Below are 21,871 nucleotides of genomic sequence, written 5' to 3'. Positions count from 1 at the left end.
CCCAAACGCACCCTTTTTGGTTTGATTTGTTTTTCCGATGTGCGGCTGCAATGATTCAACTCTCGCCATGTTCTGTAGAGCACAGCATTCATACATGGAAATTTTTTTTAATATATTCTTGTGATTCATGTAGTAGAGCGTAAGCAGATTTTCAACGAACAACGAAGACGACTTATGAGGGGGTCGTCGGGTCGGTATGGTACCCGGAGGAGCACCTGTATATGCAGAAGCTCAATTAATAGACACTGTATAGGCTTCTTGGTAATTTTTTGCGAACCTTGACACAGTGTTACTTAGTTATTCTAATGCCCACATATTAGTTCCCAATGGATACTTCAACATTATTACATCTCTGGGGTGGCGTGCATAAGGTAATGACTTTGGAGTCGTTGCAGCACTCGAAAGCATGCTGGCGAAAGGAAGAAGGTCTGGGGACAAATTGAGAACCACATTTAAAGAAGGATTTTTGATTGGAATGCGCCATATTTAGTCTGTCACTAGTTGTGTTCGTACAACCATACGCACCTTCCAGAGGACATCAGCCCTTTCACGTAGAACACCAGAGGGAGGACGTGTTCCTCAGAATCAGGATTACTGCATTACAGCTTTAAATGTCAAGGCATCCCCCCCACCCCTCCCCCATTCCCCTTAGAACAAGCAAGTCCTCGTAAGCGTGGTCACGCTGCTCTGGGGGAGCAGATCTTTTTAATCACATTACATTGCCTTCTGTGGCACAAGAGCCAACTCCAGGGCCAACTTCACCAACAGGGAGAAGATGGCGAGAGCAAAGGCAGAGGATGAAGATCTTTCAACTGCATTCCATCACAGAGTAGGGGGTGGTGGATGGAAAAGACCCAGGAAGAGCTGTTGATGTTGTTGCCTAGCCAACTGTCCTTCACCCCACCCTCCCGTATCCGCGAACACAAAAAGAGTAGCGATAAACCTCACAATCAGCTCAGCGAAACCTATGCTTCTCATCCCCTCTGCGATACCGCTAACCAGAGCTGCGTCTTATCTGCAGGCGTCTCGCCTTTATTCCTGTGGGGAACAAACAGAGCTCTTTAAAAGATCAGAAGCACATCTCCTTGTGAAACATCATTTCTCAGTCTCTCTTTGCAGCTCCTGATGTAACCGATCAACACTGATACAAATTCCAAAGTGCCAGGAGCCTGATTTGGAATGTATGTCAACACCACGTTTTGACCTTCAGGGATCATCGGGCCAAAAAGAATCACTCTTGGCCATAGTGGTCATGGTCTATCAATACGCCACGTATTTCAAACATGGCTCTCCTTGGACTTGAACCTGCATTCTCCACCAGAAACCATGTTTTTTACTTCTATTTACCAGAAAGGCTACACCCAGGGTCGTGTTATGACAAATGCTAATTCTGGGAACTTACATTTACATGTATTCATATGGAAGATGCTTTTCTCTAAAGCGACGTACATCTCCATAGAAAATACGTGTTCATTACATTAGCAGGAAGAGACACTTAGATGCAGACGTGTGATTCTTAAGTGCGGTTAGTTTGTTTCTTTCCACCATATGAACCAACGTTCATCACGAGTAGCTGCATAAAACTTCATCCGCATATTGACAATTCCTGATCACCTTCCTAGTAATGTATATTTTTTTGAGATATGTATAAACATTTGCATTACATTACAGGAGTAGCTGCGTAAAGATTTATCTGGGCATCATCTTAAAGTTATGGAGCATGAACATTTACACCTTACATCAATTTAAGCGATCATGGGTGAAGTGAGTCTGGAAGAGGTGAGATTTAAGATCCTTTTTAAATGTGGACACACATTCAGCAGTTCTGAGTGAGAGGGGGCGGTCGTTCCACCACAAGTGAGACCACGAAGCAGCAGATGTAGAAGAGCATAGCAGTCTGGTTGGGGTGTAGCGGTTGATCAAGTCCTGCAGATATCTGGGAGCAGATCTATTAATGCATTTTTAGGCCATAACTAGGGTGTTAAATTTGATCCGGGAAGCTACAGGAAACCAATGCAGAGGAACAAGTAAGGGAGATGGGGTAAGTACCTTACAGCAGTCTGCATATGTGTGGGCTATTCAGTCTCGAAGTGATGTTGACTACACATCCACCTACACTTGGCATGTGTTTTTGTCCTGGTTCTTAGTTAACAAAATCATTACAGCACTCAAAGCAACTGAAAGGTGAACTGTCTCATTTACATACATTTATTTAGCAGACGTTTTCCCCCAAAGCGACTTCCAATGAACTCTATGTTGTGTTATGAGCCCACACACCTTATTCACCGTGGTGACTTACACTGCTAGATACACTACTTATACTGGGTCACTCATCCATACATCAGTGGAACACACACACACTCTCTTTCTCTCACTCACACACCATGGGTGAGCCTGAACAGCATGTCTTTGGACTGTGGGAGGAAACCAGAGCACCCTGAGGAAACCCACGCAGATACAGGGAGAACATGCAGACTCCACACAGACTGAGCGGGGATCGAACCCATGTCCTCTCGCACCACCCAGGTGCTGTGAGACACGGTCTCCTCATGGAAAATGCATTCCTTCCTCACAGTTGCCTTTACATCTTACAGCAGAAGACAGAATAGTTTGAGATGAAGATTTGTTTTGACCAAGTGAACACACAATGATTTAATGGATTGTTCCGTCACGGAATTCATTACATATAAACGCAGGCGAAGTAGAAAATAGATGTGACCGCTGTATGAGATGACTGAATTAACCTAATTTTGTTACCCACAACCTTGGCTCAGCAAACCGGTTTCAGATGCAAGTCAAGGGTCAGTAGCGCTCCAGTCCTCCTTTTCCTGTCCGCATTTCTCCTAAATGGTGAGCCGCAGAAAGTTTACTTCTCAAAAGTGGTTTTAGAAACCGACAAACCTCTGGTGACACCAACAAGTTGATGAAACTTTGCATACTGAAGTGAAAGTTGCATCATTTCAGTGAAGTTCATTTCTCCTGCTGCCTACAGATGGTCTGGGGGAAGATTTGTTGTCTAAGAACAACAGAAAAAAAAAAAAATCAAAATTTCTGTTTTCATTTAGTTTTCAGGTACACTTGTCTTCACAGAATGATTAAAGCTGTGAGAATCATAGAAGAAACTATGAACGGTACCACGAATATGTCTTCTTGGGTAGAGCCCAAATAAAACGTAGATAAATATTGATTTTATTTGATTATGGGGTGTCTTCTTTTATGGAAGACATTATTTAGAAGGCTACACAGACATGGTCCATGGAACTTGTGCAAAATATAAGCAACATGCAAAAACAACAAAACCTCCATAAACTCATTTTAAAATGCAGAAGCACATACTTAATATTTCTATGCCTGGTGAATGTTAGAATTAGCGAAATTATAATATTAGTTTTTTTGTGCTGAATTGCACATTACACCTGTTGTTCTGACTCTCCAGCGAGACCCTGTGTCTTGTGCGCTTGACATTACATTAAGGTGTTCGGTACAACGTACAAAGCATAATTAACAATATACTGTAGTTGAAGAAGGGGGGTGCGGTGGCACCGCGGGTTGGACCGGGTCCTGCTCTCCGGTGGGTCTGGGGTTCGAGTCCCGCTTGGGGTGCCTTGTGACGGACTGGCGTCCCGTCCTGGGTGTGTCCCCTCCCCCTCCGGCCTTACGCCCTGAGTTGCCGGGTAGGCTCCGGTTCCCCGCGACCCCATATGGGACGAGCGGTTCAGGAAGTGTGTGTGTGTGTAGTCGAAGAAGGCAGCTTAGCCAGTCTGTTATTGCTCAGCTCTGTTCACACTGTGAAACAAATCTGTGCCCAGGTTGTAATTATGTCACTCGATTCCAAATTTATTCATTAAATTTAAATATGTTTATATGTATCTCAAAAAAACAATACTTGGAAGGTGATCAGGAATCGTCGATATTGGGATAAAGTTTTAGGCAGCTACTCGTGTGATGAACGTTGGTTCATATGGTGGAAAGAAACAAACTAACTGCGCTTAAGAATCACACGTCTGCATCTAAGTGTCTCTTCCTGCTAATGCAAGGAACACATTGTATTTTCTATGAGATGATATACGTTGCTTTAGAGAAAAGCGTCTGCTAAATGAACACATGTAACGTAAATGTAACTAAATAAAAAACATTTAATTTTCTAAAAAAATCTTAGTATATGATTTTGACTTAGAAACACACAGATACTCCTTTTCCTCTAAAAAGTGTAATTTAAAAAATATACATTTATTTATCATTGTTTTAATTGACGTTTGAGTAAATGTACCTGTTACGTTTCCTACACTTCATCTTGTTTAAATGCTGGTGTGAAATGTTAATGTTTCTGAATTACATTTACATTTCCACTTATTCATTTAGCAGATGCTTTTCTCCAAGCGATGTGCATCTCAGGGAACAACAAAGAGTGTGTTACGTCAACAGAAGGAGAGATTTGGATGCAGACACGTGATTCTAGAGTACAGTCAATTTGTCACATACCATGGTACAAACCAGTATACATCACACCAGTAGCTGTGTATAGGCTTTTCTATTATTAACCACATTGTTATAAAAAATGATTGAACAAAAACAGTTACAAGGTTATCATGCGCTTATGAGATCTGGGGAGAAGTGAGTCCGAAAGAGGTGGGATTTGAGACCTCTATTAAGCATAGAGAGACATTCAGCAGTTCTGAGTGGTGGTGGGGAGGCCGTTCCACCACACTAAAAACAGAACTGACAACCTTTGTGCTTTTGGACCTCTTGTGTGTGGAACCACTGACTCCAGTCCAGTCCACAGTGTTCCCATCTCACGCTTCATGCTTCCAGGACAGATTGTGGAACACTGAGATCCTGCTTTGGATGAGTTGTTGATCAAAAACAGAATAAATAAATAAATAAAAGTCTTACAGTCAATTTTCATTAATTATAGCTTTTGTCTGATTTTTTTTTTTTTTTTTTTAACAGAACCTAATGTGACAGTACATCTAGGGACATCTATTATTGAACATTTGTTGATTGTGATGGACTGATAAACAACTTGAATTACAGAATCAGAATTTTGGTCCCTGATATATTCATATGTTCAGGGTCCAATGTTATTTCCAGTATGTAAAGTCAGACTTTTGACTAGTACCTCAGAATCTATTTAATACTGAGTAAAGCGTGCAACTCGTGCATGCAGAGGTCATCGGTACTGCCGGCTACGTATGTTTTTTGTAAAGTTACATGAAAACATGTAAATGACTTTCCCAAAATATGTTAAAAAGGTGATTTGGGGGATTGCTTTCCTTGCAGGTGCAAATACCACTAGACCTGCTGCAGTGCTTTTGCTGTAATAATAAGAAAGTAATAAGAAATAAATTATGGAAAAGTAATAAGAACTGCTTGATGGCAATGCTGAGCTGTGTAAGTAATAATATGATAAAAGACTAAGACCTGTGTTATTAGAGTACATTGAGGTTAGGGCCCTTCGCCATGCTTTGGGATGTAGGACCGAGATGAGAGAATCTATATGGAGAGCAGCTGGGAGTCAATAAGAGAACTATATTCACATTAATAATTATCCAAAGGCACAAAACCACTTTTAAATGTATGCACATATACTGTAAGTTTTCCCCGAATATTGTTTGAGTTACAGCATATTTTTATCCACATGCTAAAAACTACCTGAGGGGAATTTAGATGCAGAGCTCTGAAAGGGTACCTTTTAAATCCAATTACACTCATAATTATTTCAACCATATTTGCCCATGGAGATGGGGGGGGGGCATTATGGCTGCACATTGCTTGAGGATAAAGGCGAAAAGTTGGCTGCTGCTGAACATCTCCCTCTTTGAAAAGTATCACTGAAACTGACCCGATCCTCAGATTCATGACTTTCGATCAGCTATTTTTTGGCGTGTCGGTAAACGGGACACATACTGCAGAACGCACACCACGCGCTTCTGTTTCTAGTGGCACAAGAGGAGAAGCCCATTCCTTAACCATCGTTCACCCTGCTGTCCACACAAGATCTTACATCACAGGCTACGAGGGCAAAGTACTGTTTTTTTTAATAACCCAATCAAGCTCTCATGTCTGGAAAGCTCATCATTTTTTATAACCCAATCAAGTGCATGCCTCGTAACCCAATCAATAAATAGGCATGTGCATAAGGAAATATATATCTGGGCACATTCTCTCCAGCTGAGCACGTTGTCAGCACCGTGTTGCAATAAGCGAGACGGTGGTGGTGACTTCCGCCAAAATGGTATCGCTATCCTAAGAAATCATGAACTCATACGCAGCAGCGTCGAAGCCGAAATGCACACGGGCGGCTGACATACACCCAACACGCAGCACTCGCTGCATTCACTTCTCCCACAAGTCTGTGCAGTGTGCAGGAGCACCAAGCTGCGGGCTTTTTCTTTGCGTTTAAGTTATTCATATTCATCTACATATGCATTTATGCAAATGATCAAAGTTTGCAAAGTTGCGTGCACTTTTTAAGGCGAGTGTTGCTGAACTGAACCCAAAAGGAGCTGGTCGTGAGTAAGGTGCTGCGTGTCGTGGCTTAACGGGAACCCATAGTAGGATTTATACACACTGTTGCTGCTGAGAGGCTCTTTTCAGTGACTGTGTGGAAGTGGGAACAGTGGGACACTGAGACACACCGAGTCTGCAGATAAAGGTGCCTTTGGCACGCTAGCCGACACACGGACACACTGCTGCGATTACACACGCCACATACATTTATCATACTGATGGTACCGCATGGTGCTGTGTGCAGCTGCCTGTCTACCTGTCTGTGTGACTGGCCATCACTGTCGGTCCCCTTCGGTCACAATCTGCGAAACTGTCTCTCACTGCGTTTGCCACAGCCTATCGCTCGCTGTCTGTGTCACTGGCAGAGGTGGGTAGAGCCACCAAATGCGGTTCTCAAGTAAAAGTACACACACACACACACTTTCAGAACCGCTTGTCCCTTACGGGGTCACGGGGAACCGGAGCCTAACCCGGCAACACAGGGCGTAAGGCCGGAGGGGGAGGGGACACACCCAGGACGGGACGCCAGTCCGCCGCAAGGCACCCCAAGCGGGATTCGAACCCCAGACCCACTGGAGAGTAGGACTGCGGTCCAACCCACTGCGCCACCGCATCCCCCTCAAGTAAAAGTATTGTAACATAAAAAAAAACTCAAATGAATGGAAAAGTATTCATCCTGAAATCTCAGTAAAAGTAAAGAAAACATCAGGTCAAGAAACCACTCAGCCTTGAAATTAATGTTCTGAAACAAAGACAAGCAACGTTATCACTTTCAATATACACAGCTTGAATAAACTGAGAAGTTATATTTATCGTTTCGATAAATTAAACCATGCTTGTTACCTTATGAGTGAACAGTTAAGAAGGTACACTGTCCATCTCAGTGTGTGTCATTTCTGTGCGTCGCTGTCTTGTAACCATATGAATGTCACATGTTTCCTGGGTTCTCTTTTGGCCATTTGTACAGTCCCCCAATTATTATTATTATTGTTACTTAAAGCAAACAAATAAACAGCAATAACAACATTTCTTATTCCACTTCTACCAGCAGTCACTTTTATCCCCCCCACCTCCACCCCCCGCACTTGTGAAAGGCGCTATAAATGTGAGCTCAGGGAGACCGCTGTGCGGAACGAGGCGACCCGGCGGGTTGAGGGGGGGTCCCTGTCAGCATTCGCGATCTGCTCCAGTACCGCCGTGCACTGCAGTACAAAAAGCAACGGAATACACACACATTTTCAGAACCGCTTGTCCCATACGGGGTCACGGGGAACCGGCGCCTAACCCGGCAACACAGGGCGTAAGGCCGGAGGGGGAGGGGACACACCCAGGACGGGACGCCAGTCTGTCGCAAGGCACCCCAAGCGGGACTCGAACCCCAGACCCACCAGAGAGCAGGACTGTGGTCCAACCCACTGCACCCCCTGCAACGGAATACATCTCAGTATTTTGTGTTTTATACGCATCCTCAGTATTATTTTCCCCTCCATATGATACACTGATACAGGCAGTAAAGAAAAGTTTCGCAGCTCCTCGCTCTGTCTGCTGGAGGTCTCGTCGAGTGACGTTTCGTCGCACCAGTGTGTCGCGCACCCGCAAACACAGTGACTTGTGTGAGCCCAGTCCGGCCCAGTTCAGCCCAGCTCGGCTCAGCCCGGTCGAGTGGAGTCGGCGGGCGGCTCTTTCCACGCCTGTAGCTCATTCGTCCACATGTGGAACATCTGTACTGGAACGGACTCTTCACGACGCGCAAACTGAGTCCCTAGTCCCTATGATGTTATTAACCGCCTGTCGCGGCTGTCACTCCCGTCATCCGCGCAGCTGCGGCGCTTTCCATCATCTGCACGAGACCCGAAACGCGTGTAACTCCGTGTAAACCTCCCTTATGTGGCCAAGGAAAAAGATGGAGCTTCGGCTTCTCCGCGATGTTTAAGGCGTTTCAGTGTCCGCCGCTTGTAAATGACTGCCTCTGGCCCGGAGATGCGCTTATTAGTAAAGTCACTTTTCGCGGGGACGCGCAGCGCCGGCGCGCGTCCCCCACGGGGGGAGCCTGGAGTGGCACGCGGACCGGGCGACTGACGGCTCGCCACATAATCGAGCTCTGACATAAACCTGGGTTCCATATGTAGCGATACACCTGTGCATGAAATATTAATTGCGGTTACGCGCAAAGTGCGCGAGCATAATGATAGAATGAAAAAGTAAAAAAGAGCAAATACGCGCTGCACAGTCGCGTGTGTAACAGTAACGTTGTTAACGTCTCCGTGCCTCTGTGTGTGTTGTTGGCGAGACGCACATTGCGCTCAGTGGTCCGTCGCTTTGGACTAACGCGTCTGCGCAAGGAATAAATTCATAAATACGTCGATGTGAATGTATGGGAGTGAATGCGCGTGAGGTGAGGGGGGCGTCCGACCCAACGCGGCTCACTCCGGTCGGCAGGATCCTCCCTCACGCGCCGGAATCCGTTTCTACACACGCCCCCCCCCCCCTGCCCAATCCCACAGTTTCCTCTCCGCCAAATGAGAAGCGCGTGAGACGCGGCTGCACAGCGGCGCGACCCAGTGTACGCGGGCGCGCGCTCGACAGCCCGCAGGAGCGCAGACGCCCTCGGTCCGCGTGCGTGACGTCAGAAGCCGGCGGAGCCGACCGAGACACACACCGCGAAGTGGACACACACTGTCGCGCAAAGATCCCCGTCGATGTAGGAGCCGCGGCGGCGCGCGCCATGGACACCCTTTCAACTTGTTCGCTGGCCGTGGTCACTTTCCTGCTGTCGGTCCGAGGACAGGTGTTCAAAGGTAAGAGAGTGTCTGCGTTCGCCGACGGGCGCGCGCGCTTTCAAGAGGGGCTCCGACCTCGTGCTGCACCTGTCAGTCCGAAGAGTCCCGACTGCGCGCACTTTTCGCGCACGAATCTTGCTTCGCGGCCGCGTTTTCAAAACCTCCCTGCTTTGTTACTGTAACTCGTCGCTACAAGGTCGCTGTGGTTTCCCTCGGCTCGTAACTTAAGCGCTATTTCACTTAAGAACTTTATTTGCGCACGCGGCGCAAAGCTGCACGGCTCAAACTTTAACTTGGGTCTCGGACTTGAACCCATGATGATGCAGCTCTGTTCCGGCGTGCGGGACATCATCGTGTGGTCCGCTGGGCTTTGGACGAGCACCTGAGCACGCGAGTACGTAACCAGCGGCGCACCTGGAGTCCGGTGACTCGTCCTCTTTCTTGTGACCGATCGCGTGGAAGCGCGTCTCTCGAGCGCTCTGTCCCTTTTTTAAAATTAATCTTATTTACTTTCTTTTTTCTGTGAACTGTGGCTTTCCTCCCCCGTCCGCCTAATAATACCAGGCTTTTACTGAGGTAAAACGGCGGCGCAGGTGCCGCGGTTTCGACGCGAGCGCGAAAGCGCAGCAGCTCCGTTTCGCGTCGCTTCGGGTCGCGCGCCTCCTAATTCCCGCACTTGGCCGTTCAAAACAAGAATGAATCGCGCACCCAATTATAAAACAATATGCGGCGGTGTTTCGGCAGCTGCTGGAGACCACTTCGCTGCACATTAATTTCTCAGATTAGTTTCTCAGATTACTGAGGCCACCCAGATGGTTAAATCAATTAATGGCACGTAGAACGGAGCGCGGGCCGGCGTATCATTTGCGTTACTCCTGTGAATAAACGGTTTCGAGTGTGATTGATTTGCGCCTTATTAGTTCGTGGCCGCGGTTTGCGTCCTCTGAACTTTTAAAGAAATTTAAAGTCATATTTTCAGATTTGGTGAACTTATAGGAAATGAAGGTTGTTTATTTTAATTGCTAAAGCATTTAAAAATGCCAATGACATATATGTATAATATATAGATTCGATGCAGTTAACTTGCTCTAACGTCTTTATATATATTTTGTACAAAATAACCACCATATTACACATTGTTTTTTAATTTATCTCTTATCTTAGTTAGACGTCCTGAACAAATCCTCCGTTTGTTTTCGCTTTTTTTATTCACGCAGAAGTCTGTCTAAAAAGCATAAGTCTTAAACCCGCAGTGTATTATTGTTAGTTTTAATAACAGTATTTTTTTCCTTTTGTTTTAGGCGTGCGACTTAATTGACCCTAAATTCAGTTTTTCTGCTCTCGGCCTCGCGCACCTCCCCCGTAGGTATTAAAAACTGGGGATCGCCTGTAGCTCCACGGGAAGGACCGCGGGGGGGGGGGGAGTTTGCGAACCGGGCTGCAGGAGACCCGTCAAAAGCCGCGCTATATATATATATATATATGTGTGTGTGTGCGCGCGCGGAACACGTGCGACTCGAGCGCGGTCGCGCGGACCTCGTGCCGCACCTGACCTGCGGAATCCGTCCACCTCCTGGCCTCACACACAGGCCGCTCTGTACCCTGCTCGTAGCGAGCGCACGCGCACACACACACACACACACACACACACACGAGACAACATCTCTATTCGCAGTCCCTCCGCGGATGAGCGCTGCCGATGAGCTCTTCGTGGTCCTTTCTTCCCTGATGAGGGCAGCATCGCACCCCGCGTGCGCACCTCGAGCCCTCCCGCGTGTTACAGCGTCTCTGCGTCGCGTACCGTCACAAATCATGCCGCCACCGAGAAGGAAAAATTAATATGGAACATATGCAGGTGTCAGGAGTGCATTTGTTAAGCTATGCATCTTTTTTACAGTGAAAACAATTACAAACCAATCAATTTAAGCAGCTTTAGCTGTTGTGTACCCCCCCCCCCCCTCCCCACCAAAGCTGTACAAATGCAGCCTGTACTCTTCCACACACACACTCACACATACCGACTGGCAGTCAAAGAAAGATGTGTGTGTGTGTGAGACATAGCTGTGTTTCTGTCCTCCAGTGTTCACTCAGTCTTCTCATCGCATGGGCTGCCAAGGGGGTCACTGCTCTCTGGTTTTACTACAGTACAGTACAGTACTTACCTTTTCACACTGACCTCACGGGTGCGTGTCGGCGCTCCTGCAACACGATTCACGTGGCAGCGAAAAGTAAGCAATGAGCGCAGCGGGTCTTTTGTGAACTGTCACTGTGAGGATCCTCCTCCCTGTGTCCTGATGAGTGAGATGTTCGTGGCGAAGGAGGCTGTCCAGTGCTGCACCTGAGGAGGACAGAAATGGTCCGCGTGCTCAGGGGACACGTGGACACCATCCACGTTGGACACCTGCAGGGACTCGCCGTTTGAGCTCCTTGTTATAACTGCACAGAAGGAGTAAATCCTGCGTGCCTCTGTGTGTGTGTGTGTGTGTGTGTGTGTGCGTGTGTGTGCGCGCGCATCTGTAATACAAAGAGGCCAACTTGGGGTGCATCGCTGCCGTTCATCACTGTGTGTTTTTCTCACAAAGCCGTGACAAGTCGCTCGCGGCGCTGTGTGTCCCGGGAGCAGCAGAGCTGGCGCTGGAGCGGCGCCTCCCGTCGCTCGGCCCATATGCTGCCCCCACTCCCTTCTCTTCCACCCATTGGCAGGTGAAACATTACGCTGGTTGTTTGTTTGCCGTCCGCTGCTGGTTCCCTTTCATCTCCTCTTTCCGCTCTGAAAAGGAAAATACAGCCTCGCGAGGCCGTGCAGCAGGTAGCGCTGGTGCATCGCCGTGCCTCGGCCGTTCGGACAGTTGGATGTAGGTTCGAATCCGGCTCAGTCGATGTGTGGTTTGCACGTTCTCCCCGTGTTCGCTTGGGTTTCTTCCAGGTGCTCTGGTTTCCTTCTGCAGCCCAAAGATATACATATCAGGGAAACTGCTGACAATGAGTGACCTGGAGGGTGTGTGTGCATGTGCGTGTGGCTAGATTGTGATGGACAGGCGCCTCCAGGGTGGACCCTGACTAGACTAGGATCCTCCGACCCCGGGACAGGCTCTGGACCGCCGCTGCCGGGACCCTTCCTCGGACAAGCGGTTAGCAATGGTGTGTGACAGCATTTCCAGTGCCAGCTCAGTCCTTTCTCCAAACAGAGAGCACATCCAAACTTTCCACACGGTTCCGTTTGAAGGCAGCAAATATTTTGGATTTGAGTCAGTGGAGAATGAAATTAAATATCTTTGTAATTTAAAAATCAGTTGTGACTCCAACAAAGAGAAGCTCTGGGATGATTGATGACAATTGAGAGCTGGAAGGGAGAGGATGTCTGAAGTTGCTGCAGATCATTCTTTGTTCTGCCACGAGTGACGTTGCATCATTTACCTCCTCGAAGGGACCGCGTCGACCCAACTGCTCCAGTATCGCTCTCATTTTTCACCACAAAGAACATTAATGCTGTTCGGAAAAGGATAATACGTTCCGGAGTCCTTGGATCATGTGTGCAGCTTTGTGAAAATTCCGTTCCCCCCCAAAAAATCCTCTTAATTCATTCTGCTCCAGGTAGCTATTTTATTGCAGTGCAAATTCACTTATTCCAGGTAGCTCTTCACTCAGATATGGAACATGATATTTACTGAAAATAATCTTTTTTGTGTTGCCCAGGCACAGTGCAACAGATCCCATCTCGGAACTTTAACTACTTTGTGTTCACAAAGCAACGTTATTAGTCTGAATGTTAAATTTTCAGGCCTTTTTGCATGTAGCTGACACTTTTCTTCAAACCGACTTCCAATTATTAACCTGTTCATACAACTTGGTAATTGTACCAGAGCAAGTCAGGGTAAGTACATTGCTCAAAGCTACTACATGTGGAGGTGGGGATCAAACCTGCAGCCTTTGGGTCCAAAGGTAGCAGCTCGAACCACGACACTACCAGCTTTTGGATTTCTATATATATTAAAATTTTTTTCCCAGGCCCATTCATTCCTTCATTCATCATAAACAACAGTTCACCCTAGTCAAGGGTCACGGTGGTCCGGAGCCTCTCCCGGAAGCGTGGGGCGCAAGACGGGGCACAGCTTCGATGAGACACCATTGCAGAGCCCTATACATATTATGTAATATTTTCATATTTTTTTCAGTCATCTTCAATTGCTAATACTTTGTTTATACCAGTGTGTTGTTATACCGGCCTGTAGAAAAACAGTTAAAAAGGCTTCTGCGCTGAATTGCACATTTTAGCAAAATTAGTTTGTTTTCTACTCAAATAGATGGCGTTTAATGCAATTTTTTTTTTTTCTACAGCAGTCTGTACTTTAGAGAACACCCAGGATTTTTGGAGACATTTTTACAGTTGGCAAGCGCTGACAAACAGCATTAATACCCCCCCCCCCCCCCCTTATTGGCATCCGCACTAAGTGAAGGACATAAATATTTGCCCAGCCTTCGAGAGTCCGCTGCGCAGTGCCAAACCATGGGGTTATGATGTCCCAATTATACTGTCATACCGTAAGTGTTTATTGGGAAGGAAGCACAAGTTAATGTTTACATGAATCACCATCACTTGCGTTCGCTCGGGATCATTGGTGCTGACAGGATGAGTAAGAGATGCTGGGTTGACAAGGAGAGTGTGGAGCTGGGAAGCGGCTCACCGCTGACTGCTGCTCCTTCTTGCCCCGTAAGTGTGCATTTATCACATTGGTGTCATATTTCACCTTATAACAGGTCTATTAACACTGCTCTCTCTCTCCCCATGTACGACATAAAAAGAGTCCCGGTGTCATCTTTCCCTCTCAGGCTCCATTTGTTTACCGCTGGAGTCGACGAAAAGGTAAAAATTTAACGTCAAAAACTGCAGAAGCGGAGAAAATGTGAAGGGGCCAAATGATTTTCCTAGAGCGATGCGTATATTTCATTAGCTGCCATGGTTTTTCGTTGCACTGGAGCCTGTTATATAAGGAATGAGCGTAACGTATTGCATCGATATGTTCATAAACATATTCTGGCTCTAAATAAAAACATTTCCTTTCCTTTAACGGGAGCTGTAATTTTTTTTTTTTTTTTTTTTTTTTTGAGCGCCCACGTACATTTGTGCAAAAGTGTTTTCGCACAACTTGTGGCGTCGGAGCGTTTGCGTGCGACCAGCAGACGGAGAGGCTGTGCAGACGCATCACGCGGAGACTTGCTGAACATGCAAGTACAATATTGAAGTGATTAACGGAAAGGGGTCACTGGCCCTGCATGATATTATTGTCTTAGCAGTGGATTAACGGCTTGGATGTGGTCCCCTAGGTACTGTAAATATTTACCACGTCATATGGCCGCTTGGCTTCTGTTAAGGCGTGATATGAGGGGGAAAAAAACCTCTCGCGAGGAAATGATATGTCTTTATAGCTACACAGCCGGTTTGCGATTAGATGGCCGAGTTCCCACGGAGGTGGGATCTCGACTGGGGGGAAAGAAGTAGTACTTAGAAACTGAGTTTGGTCACTGAAACTTGCTTTGAAAAGAACAATAAAAAAATCAAAGCTGTTTTATTCGATAAATACCTGCTGAGAGCTTTTTTTTTGCAGTATTTTGTGTTGTTTCCATGGTAAAGTAGCTAACGAGCATCAGTAAGTAAGCAGTTTCTAGTGCAGAGATGTGGGAAATGGGTTTTGTGGCCCATTTGGTGCTGCTGGTAGAACAGTAGTTACAGCTGCTGCATTTGGACCCAAAGGTTGCAGGTTTGAATCCCATCTCCAGCTGTAATACCCTTGAGCAAGGTACTTACCCTGTCTCTCCTACTTGTTGCTCTGCGCTGTTTTCCTATAGCTGCCCGGATCAAATTTAAGACCCTGGTTATGGCCTAAAAATACATTAATAGATCTGCTCCCAGATATCTACAAGACTTGATCAAGCGCTGCACCCCAGCCAGACTCCTACGCCCAACATATCTGTCCGACCTCCCCTGTCTCACTCAGAACTGCTGAATCCCTGTATACATTTAAAAAGGGTCTGAAAACTCAACTCTTCCAGACTCACGTCGCCCATCATCTCTTAAGTTCATGTAAGGTGTAAATGTTCATGCTCTGTAACTTTAAGATGATGCCCGGATAAACCTTTACACAGCTATGTATTTAATGTAACGTAAATGTTTATATGTATTTCAAAAAAAAAAAAAAAATTACTAGGAAGGTGACCAGGAATCGTCGATATTCTGGTAAAGTTTTATGCAGCTACTCGTGTGATGAACGTTGGTTCATATGGTGCAAAGAAACAAAGTAACTGCGCTTAAAAATCACACGTCTGTATCTAAGTGTCTTTTTCTTCTAATGTAATGAGCACGTTGTATTTTCTATGAGATGTTTTTCACTTTGGAGAAAAGCATCTGCTAAATGAACACATGTAAATGTAAATTGCTCCAGTAAAATTACCCAGCTGTATAATAAAGTGGTAAATAGCTGTAAGTAGCTTAACGTTGTCAGTCGCTTCGGAGAAAAAGGTTAGATAAATGTAAATGTATTTGTGTATAAGCAGAAGGAAATACCACGGTATTTCCGGGTTAGTTACAGTAGCTAGCTGGCAGGTATCGTCATGGTGCGGCTACGGATGAAACGTGTCGCGTCGCGCCTTCGCGTGGCTCCGAGGACGGGACGTGTCGCTGGCTGGCGGGATCGTTGCGCCGCACACTTACGACTGCATAACCGCGCAGAGGCAACGATTAACATCGGCGGCACTTTCCGCGCTGCTCTGGCCTGCTTTCAGGCCGCTTTTGTTCGCCTTACGAGGTTTTGCACGCCATTTTCATGCAGATAAGGATTGGCTAAGATGTAGAGCGACCGTAGACGATGATGTCAGAGTCTGTTTGGCTTAGAGACTGACAGATTTAGAGCAGCGCGAGCGCCAAATACATGTGAACAATCGTACTTGTGAATTTAATTATGTGTACTGTGCCAGAGAAGAAAATTCTACAACCTTAATACATTTTTTCTTCGCCTCGGGGCCTTTGGTTGTTCTAAATATTTTCCGCGTGTCGAACTGCGGAGCAGCGAGGCGGAACGCTCACGTGGTGAATTTTAATTTTGCCCCTCACCTGGCTCGTGCGGCACAAACCGTTCACCTGTTTAACGCGATGCGCCCGAACTTGACGTTATGGCGCCAAGTCGGTCCGGGGACAAGGGCGCCTACGATGGACGCGGGGACGCGACGGAGCGCGGCCGAGGGTCCGTTCCGTTGTACCTGGCGAGGAATCGATGGTTCGGGTTCGCTCCCGGTCGGAGTTCAACCGAATTCGCCCCCCCCCCCCCCCAGCTCCAGATGAGTCGAGACCATCAAATATCTATCAGGATTTAACGACCAGCAATCCTGACTGAAGTGCCAAAAAAAAAAAAAAAAAAAACTGTTATGCCTCCAGGACATTTTCTTCTGGCAAATTGTCTGTTCTGTTTGAACTCTGAGATTTTGCTATATATCTATATATATCTATATAGGGAGCAAATACAGGGAGTGCAAAGAGATTCCAGCATCTGCTCCCAACGCTGCACTTGAGTTCTGCTCAGTGCCGCTCCTGTCACTTCTACTAGTTTAGAAGGTGAGAGTTAAAAGACACAAAGAATTCTGTCACAGATGCTATATGCTGTATGTATGTAAAATACAGATGTATAAACACACGTATAAAGCGCACATGTTTAGGACAGTTTTGCCACTTGGCCAACAGGGCATCATTTTCTCAGAAGCGTCATAACTATAGGATGGTTGCGGTTTAACAAAGTCAAAGAAACATCATTGTAATGATTTATCATGTAAAGAAACCCTCGATTTGACAGCTGTTAGACTAAACGTGTTTATCTAGTAATGAGACTTACCTGGTAGCAGATGAAATATAACTTTAAATATATAACTTAATTATATAACTTCGTATATGAAATCTAGGGGGTCACAGTGGCGCAATGGGTTTGGCCGGGTCCTACGCTTGGGTGGGTCTGGGGTTCGAGTCCTGCTTGGGGTACTTTGCAATGGACTGGTGTCCCATCCTGGGTGTGTCCTCTGCCCCTGTGTTGCCAGGTTAGACTCCGGTTTGCCACAAGCCTGCTTGGGAGAAGTGGCTTCAGCAAGTGTGTGTGTATAAAGTATATATGTCAAAAATATCAATTATAAATGTTGCAATTTATTATGAAGTATATTTAGTCCGGGGGACGCAGTGGGTTGGACCGGGTCCTGCTCTCCAGTGGGTCTGGGGTTCAAGTCCCGCTTGGGGTGCCTTGCAATGGACTGGCGTCCCGTCCTGGGTGTCTCCCCTCCAGCCCTACGCCCTGTGTTGGCGGGTTAGGCTCTGGCTCCCCGCGACCCCGTATGGGATGAGCGGTTCAGAAAATGTGTGTGTGTGTGTGTGTATATTTAGTCCTGTAGTTTAGTTGTTATAAATAAAATGTTTGTCCTTTTATCAAATGTCTTTGGAAAGGGAGCTGTTTTGCCTGTACGCGCAGGTGTGTGTGTGTGTGTGTGTGTGTGTGTGTGTGTGTGTTGGTCCACGTCTCTCTCATTTTATTTGGGTCATTGTTCCCGCCCAGGCCTCTGTGGCCACCTGTCAGTGTTTGCGGAGGACCCTGAGGCCGGACTCTTCTCGGCACCCTCTCCGTCACCGGGCCGCTGATGGACGAGCATGAGACGCGCGCTCCTCCTACACGTGGACGCTGCGGCACAGGGTTTCGGAGCAGCGACGCGGCGGCCGCGCGGCAGCTGAGCGGTGTTAAGTAAGGTTAAAAGTACGTTTAGGGCTGGGGAACTCGCGCTCTTTCGGGATGAAGGATGGCATCCGAAGTAGGACACGGCTCGGGCCGAGACCGCGCCGTATTTATCACCGCGCCCCAGCGCGGGAGAAGAGCCCTCCGGGGACCCGCATGTGCTATCGCGTCCGTTCGGCACGGTTATTGTGGCCGTAACATTCCCTTAACGGTATTTTGCAACGCCCATCAGCGGAGCACGCAGATCCGTTTCATCCATTTCCAGCATGTCCTCTGCAAGTTGTAGCCCAATTAATGTGCGAGGAGCGGCTTTGTGCCAAACGGAGGCGCCGGCTCCTCTCTCGCTGGGTGTTAGAGGCACGTTCAGCCAACAAAAGGCGCCTCTGCAGCAGAACATCCTCTTTTAAAGAGAAGAAAAACACTTCTTAGCGCCGCAGTAACGGCCGTCGGCACCCATGAGCCAAATCTCGAGCTCCCGTTCGCTCTTCTCCGCCTTTCCTCGCTCTTTTTTCCCCTCCCTTGACAAGCCCGACGGTCTCTTTCGCCCAGCATCAGCCGCATCTCTTGAGCTCGGTTGGGGGAGGGAGGACCGCGAACGTGTCCGTGGGCTCCGGAAAGTGAGCCTCTTATGGTTGGACGTCGCTCGCCGGATGGCGAAGGGGCCCCTGGCATCGGCGAGGGCGGTCGTCGTCGGAGCCGAGCGCTCCGCGTGGCCGTAAAGGCAGCCCGGTCACCGGTCAGCAGGCACCGGTCGTCGGTCACCAGGAGGCTCCGGTAACTCTCCGCTCAGAGGATCTGCGGAAAAAAAAAAAAAAAAGCCTCGATCCATGAAATGAGGCAGAAGGAGACGGTGAGCCTCGCAGGGCAAAAGCAGGTCGTACACAGACCGCGTTCATTTTCCATTCCTCCCCAACTTTGTGCGTCTGAAGCGTTTTTCTTTCATCCGTCAGGCTCTTGGCCTCACCTTGCAGAACGGCGACTCCTTTGTTCCTTCCGCAGACGCTTTGCCGCACGCGTGGACACGCGACGCACGTAACGCGCGTCGGAGGAGGACTGGAGGCGCGGTGAGGGTTAGGGACAGCGTTCATGGCGACGGGTGTCGACGGGACTGCCGTGACGTGAGAGCTCTGGCTTCCTGCGGTGCAGCGACGTGACCCGTGGGCTCCCAGGACCAGGTTTTAAGTGGCGGTCGGTCAGGTTGCAGTGCGGGAGCCCGAGGCCTGACCAATGGCAGTGCGTTAACAGGGAAAGGCCCGGAAGGGAGCCTGCAGCGGTGCGCTAAGTGCTGCTGCTTTGCAGCCCGTTGGTCCCTCAGCCGCCTCGTCGTGATCCGTGGAGCTCGGTTGGACCGGGATGAACCGAGCACGGTCGGCGTTGCTGTGGTCTTAGTGACCGCTGGCAAGAGTCGCCGTTGGACCGTGGTAATTATTTCCGGACTTTGGGGCTAAATGATGGGCCGACGGCGCGTCCCTCTGTTCTGGTGCGATGCCCTTTTCCTATCACGGGTCACTCGTGAAGGAGTCGCAGTTGTCTCCATCCCACCTCACGCGCGTTTTGTTTCAAAGCTTGGAAATATTCCCATGCATTGCAAACATGGAATCTATGAATTATTATCAGGAGCAACATGGTGGCACAGCAAGTAGTTCTGCTGTCTTAACGCCTGGGTGGTGTGAGAGGACATGGTTTTGATCCCCGCTCAGTCTGTGTGGAGTTTGCATGTTCTCCTTGTTTCTGTGTGGGTTTCCTCCGGGTGCTCTGGTTTCCTCCCACACTCCAAAGACATGCTGTTCAGGCTCACCCATAGTGTGTGAGTGACAGAGAGAGAGTGTGTGTGTTTCACTGATGTATGGATGAGCGACCCAGTGTAAGTAGTGTATCTAGCAGTGTAAGTCACTGCGGTGAATAAGGTGCGTGGGCTGATAACACTACATAGAGTTCATTGGAAGTCACTTTGGACAAAAGCATCTGCTAAGCAAAGAAATGTAACTTACATTTATTTATTGTTATTACATACATAATATATATAATACACACACAGTGTCCGAAAGCACTTGTCCCGAGCAGGGTCGCAGTGAACCGGAGCCTAACCGGGCAACACAGGGTCTAAGGCTGGAGGGGACACACCCAGGATGGGAAGCCAGTCGGTCGCAAGGCACCCCAGGCAAGAGTTGAACCCCAGACCCACCAGAAAGTGGGACCCAGCCAAGCCCTCTGCGCTACTGCACCCCCCTCTATATATAACACACACACACACACACACACACACACACACACACACACACACACACACACACACACACACACACACACACACCACCTGAACTGCTTGTCCCATATGGGGTTGCAGGGAGCCGGAGCCTAACCCAGCCACACAGGGTACAAGGCTGGAGGGGGACGGGACACACCCAGGACAGGATGCCAGTCTGTCACAAGGCACCCCAAGCAGGACTCGAACCCCAGACCCACCAGAGAGCAGGACCCAGTCCAACCCACTGCGCCACCATATATAATACATACATTATTTATTTATTTATTTATTTATTCATTTAATTGTTTTTTACATATTATTACTATTCAAGTTAGTCACATGACTTCAGTCACCTAATGGGCTTTTCTTCCTCCCTCCTCTCCTCCTTCCTGCTCTCAATTCTACACAGCGGCTGCTCTCGAGCCCAGAGGTGATTGCTCCTAATCCTTGCCTGGCGTTACTGCGTGGGACCGGAGTATTGAGATGCAGCAAAGCAAATAATGAAGGCACATGTTTACCTATAATTCTTCTTACCCAGGGAGATGAATTAAATTGGAACAGTTTGGTTGTTGTCAAACTCTTAACAGTTGCTTTCAAGCATGAACGGTCCCCGGAGCCTTCGGAGGATTTACTTAACGGATCTGAACGGGGGGGGTCTTTACAGCTAATAGGGGTGGGATGGCGGAGTGCAGCCGTGGGCCGCTCCAGTCCCTCCCGTGTTGCTCGAGACGCCGCGACATGAGAACGGCGGCGCTTTTGACCGACTCCCCTTCGGTGCCTTGGGAGCGTCGCGTGCGCCTTGCAGATAAAGAATTCGGCGCCCGTCAAAAGGCTGCGTGTGACGAATATTCAAGAGCTCCCTCTCGACGGGACGCTGCACGGAGGGGCGATGGAGGAGTCGTCCCGCTAACCGCCTCTACCCCCTTCCTGCGTCCTAATCCGTTCCGCGTGTTTAACGCCTCATCCGGCCTCCGTCCCCAGATACGCATCTTGCCCCCGATCTGCTGTGGAATTTCTCCTTGAACACTGCCTGTCCCAAAGCCCCTCCCCCAAAAATCCTTTGTACGCGCTCCAGCAAGGAGGAGGGAAATCTTCCTTTTTATTCCTCGGCCAAACCCTTGTTTTTAAGCCGCCGTTATATCTTGAGAAAGTTGGAGATGTGTTGCTTAGTTTTCATCCAACAGTTACTGGGCTGCTGGGCGTCGCTGCGCTTTAGTTTGGAGCGAGATTTCATGTCACGTGAGTTTGGGCGGGTGCTATCGGGCAAAAGTAAAATTCTTTGAATCCTATCGCATCAGGCACACACACACACACACACACACACACACACACACACACACACATCATCTGAAGCTGCTTGCCCCATACAGGGTCGCGGTGAGCCAGAGCCTAAGCCGGCAACACAGGGCGCAAGGCCGGAGGGGGAGGGGACACACCCCGGACAGGACGCCAGTCCATCGCGAGGCACCCCCAGCGGGACTCGAACCCCAGACCCACCGGAGAGCATGCACAGGCCCAATCCGCTGCGCCGCCGCACCCCCCGTCACATCAGAATTTATGTATAAATAAGAGCG

The 21,871-nt window shown here is 48.2% G+C and overlaps 1 protein-coding gene across 5 annotated transcripts in view; it reads left to right on the top strand.

Annotated features, from left to right (window-relative positions):
- Positions 1-9,036: 9,036 nt before the first annotated feature.
- The window catches only part of LOC108927609 (receptor-type tyrosine-protein phosphatase mu-like), a 194,993-nt gene continuing 182,158 nt past the window's right edge, over positions 9,037-21,871 (top strand). For all 5 annotated transcript variants that reach the window (XM_029246317.1, XM_029246315.1, XM_029246316.1 and 2 more), the window contains exon 1: positions 9,037-9,308. In XM_029246317.1, the coding sequence (XP_029102150.1) occupies positions 9,236-9,308 (73 nt within the window). In that variant the 5' untranslated portion in view covers positions 9,037-9,235. The remainder of the gene's footprint in view (positions 9,309-21,871) is intronic.

Source organism: Scleropages formosus, chromosome 19, assembly GCF_900964775.1.
Source record: "Scleropages formosus chromosome 19, fSclFor1.1, whole genome shotgun sequence".
NCBI classification, from domain to species: Eukaryota; Metazoa; Chordata; class Actinopteri; order Osteoglossiformes; family Osteoglossidae; genus Scleropages; species Scleropages formosus.
The sequence above is the reverse complement of the archived record's forward strand: the minus strand, read 5'-3'. Positions and strand labels throughout refer to the sequence as shown.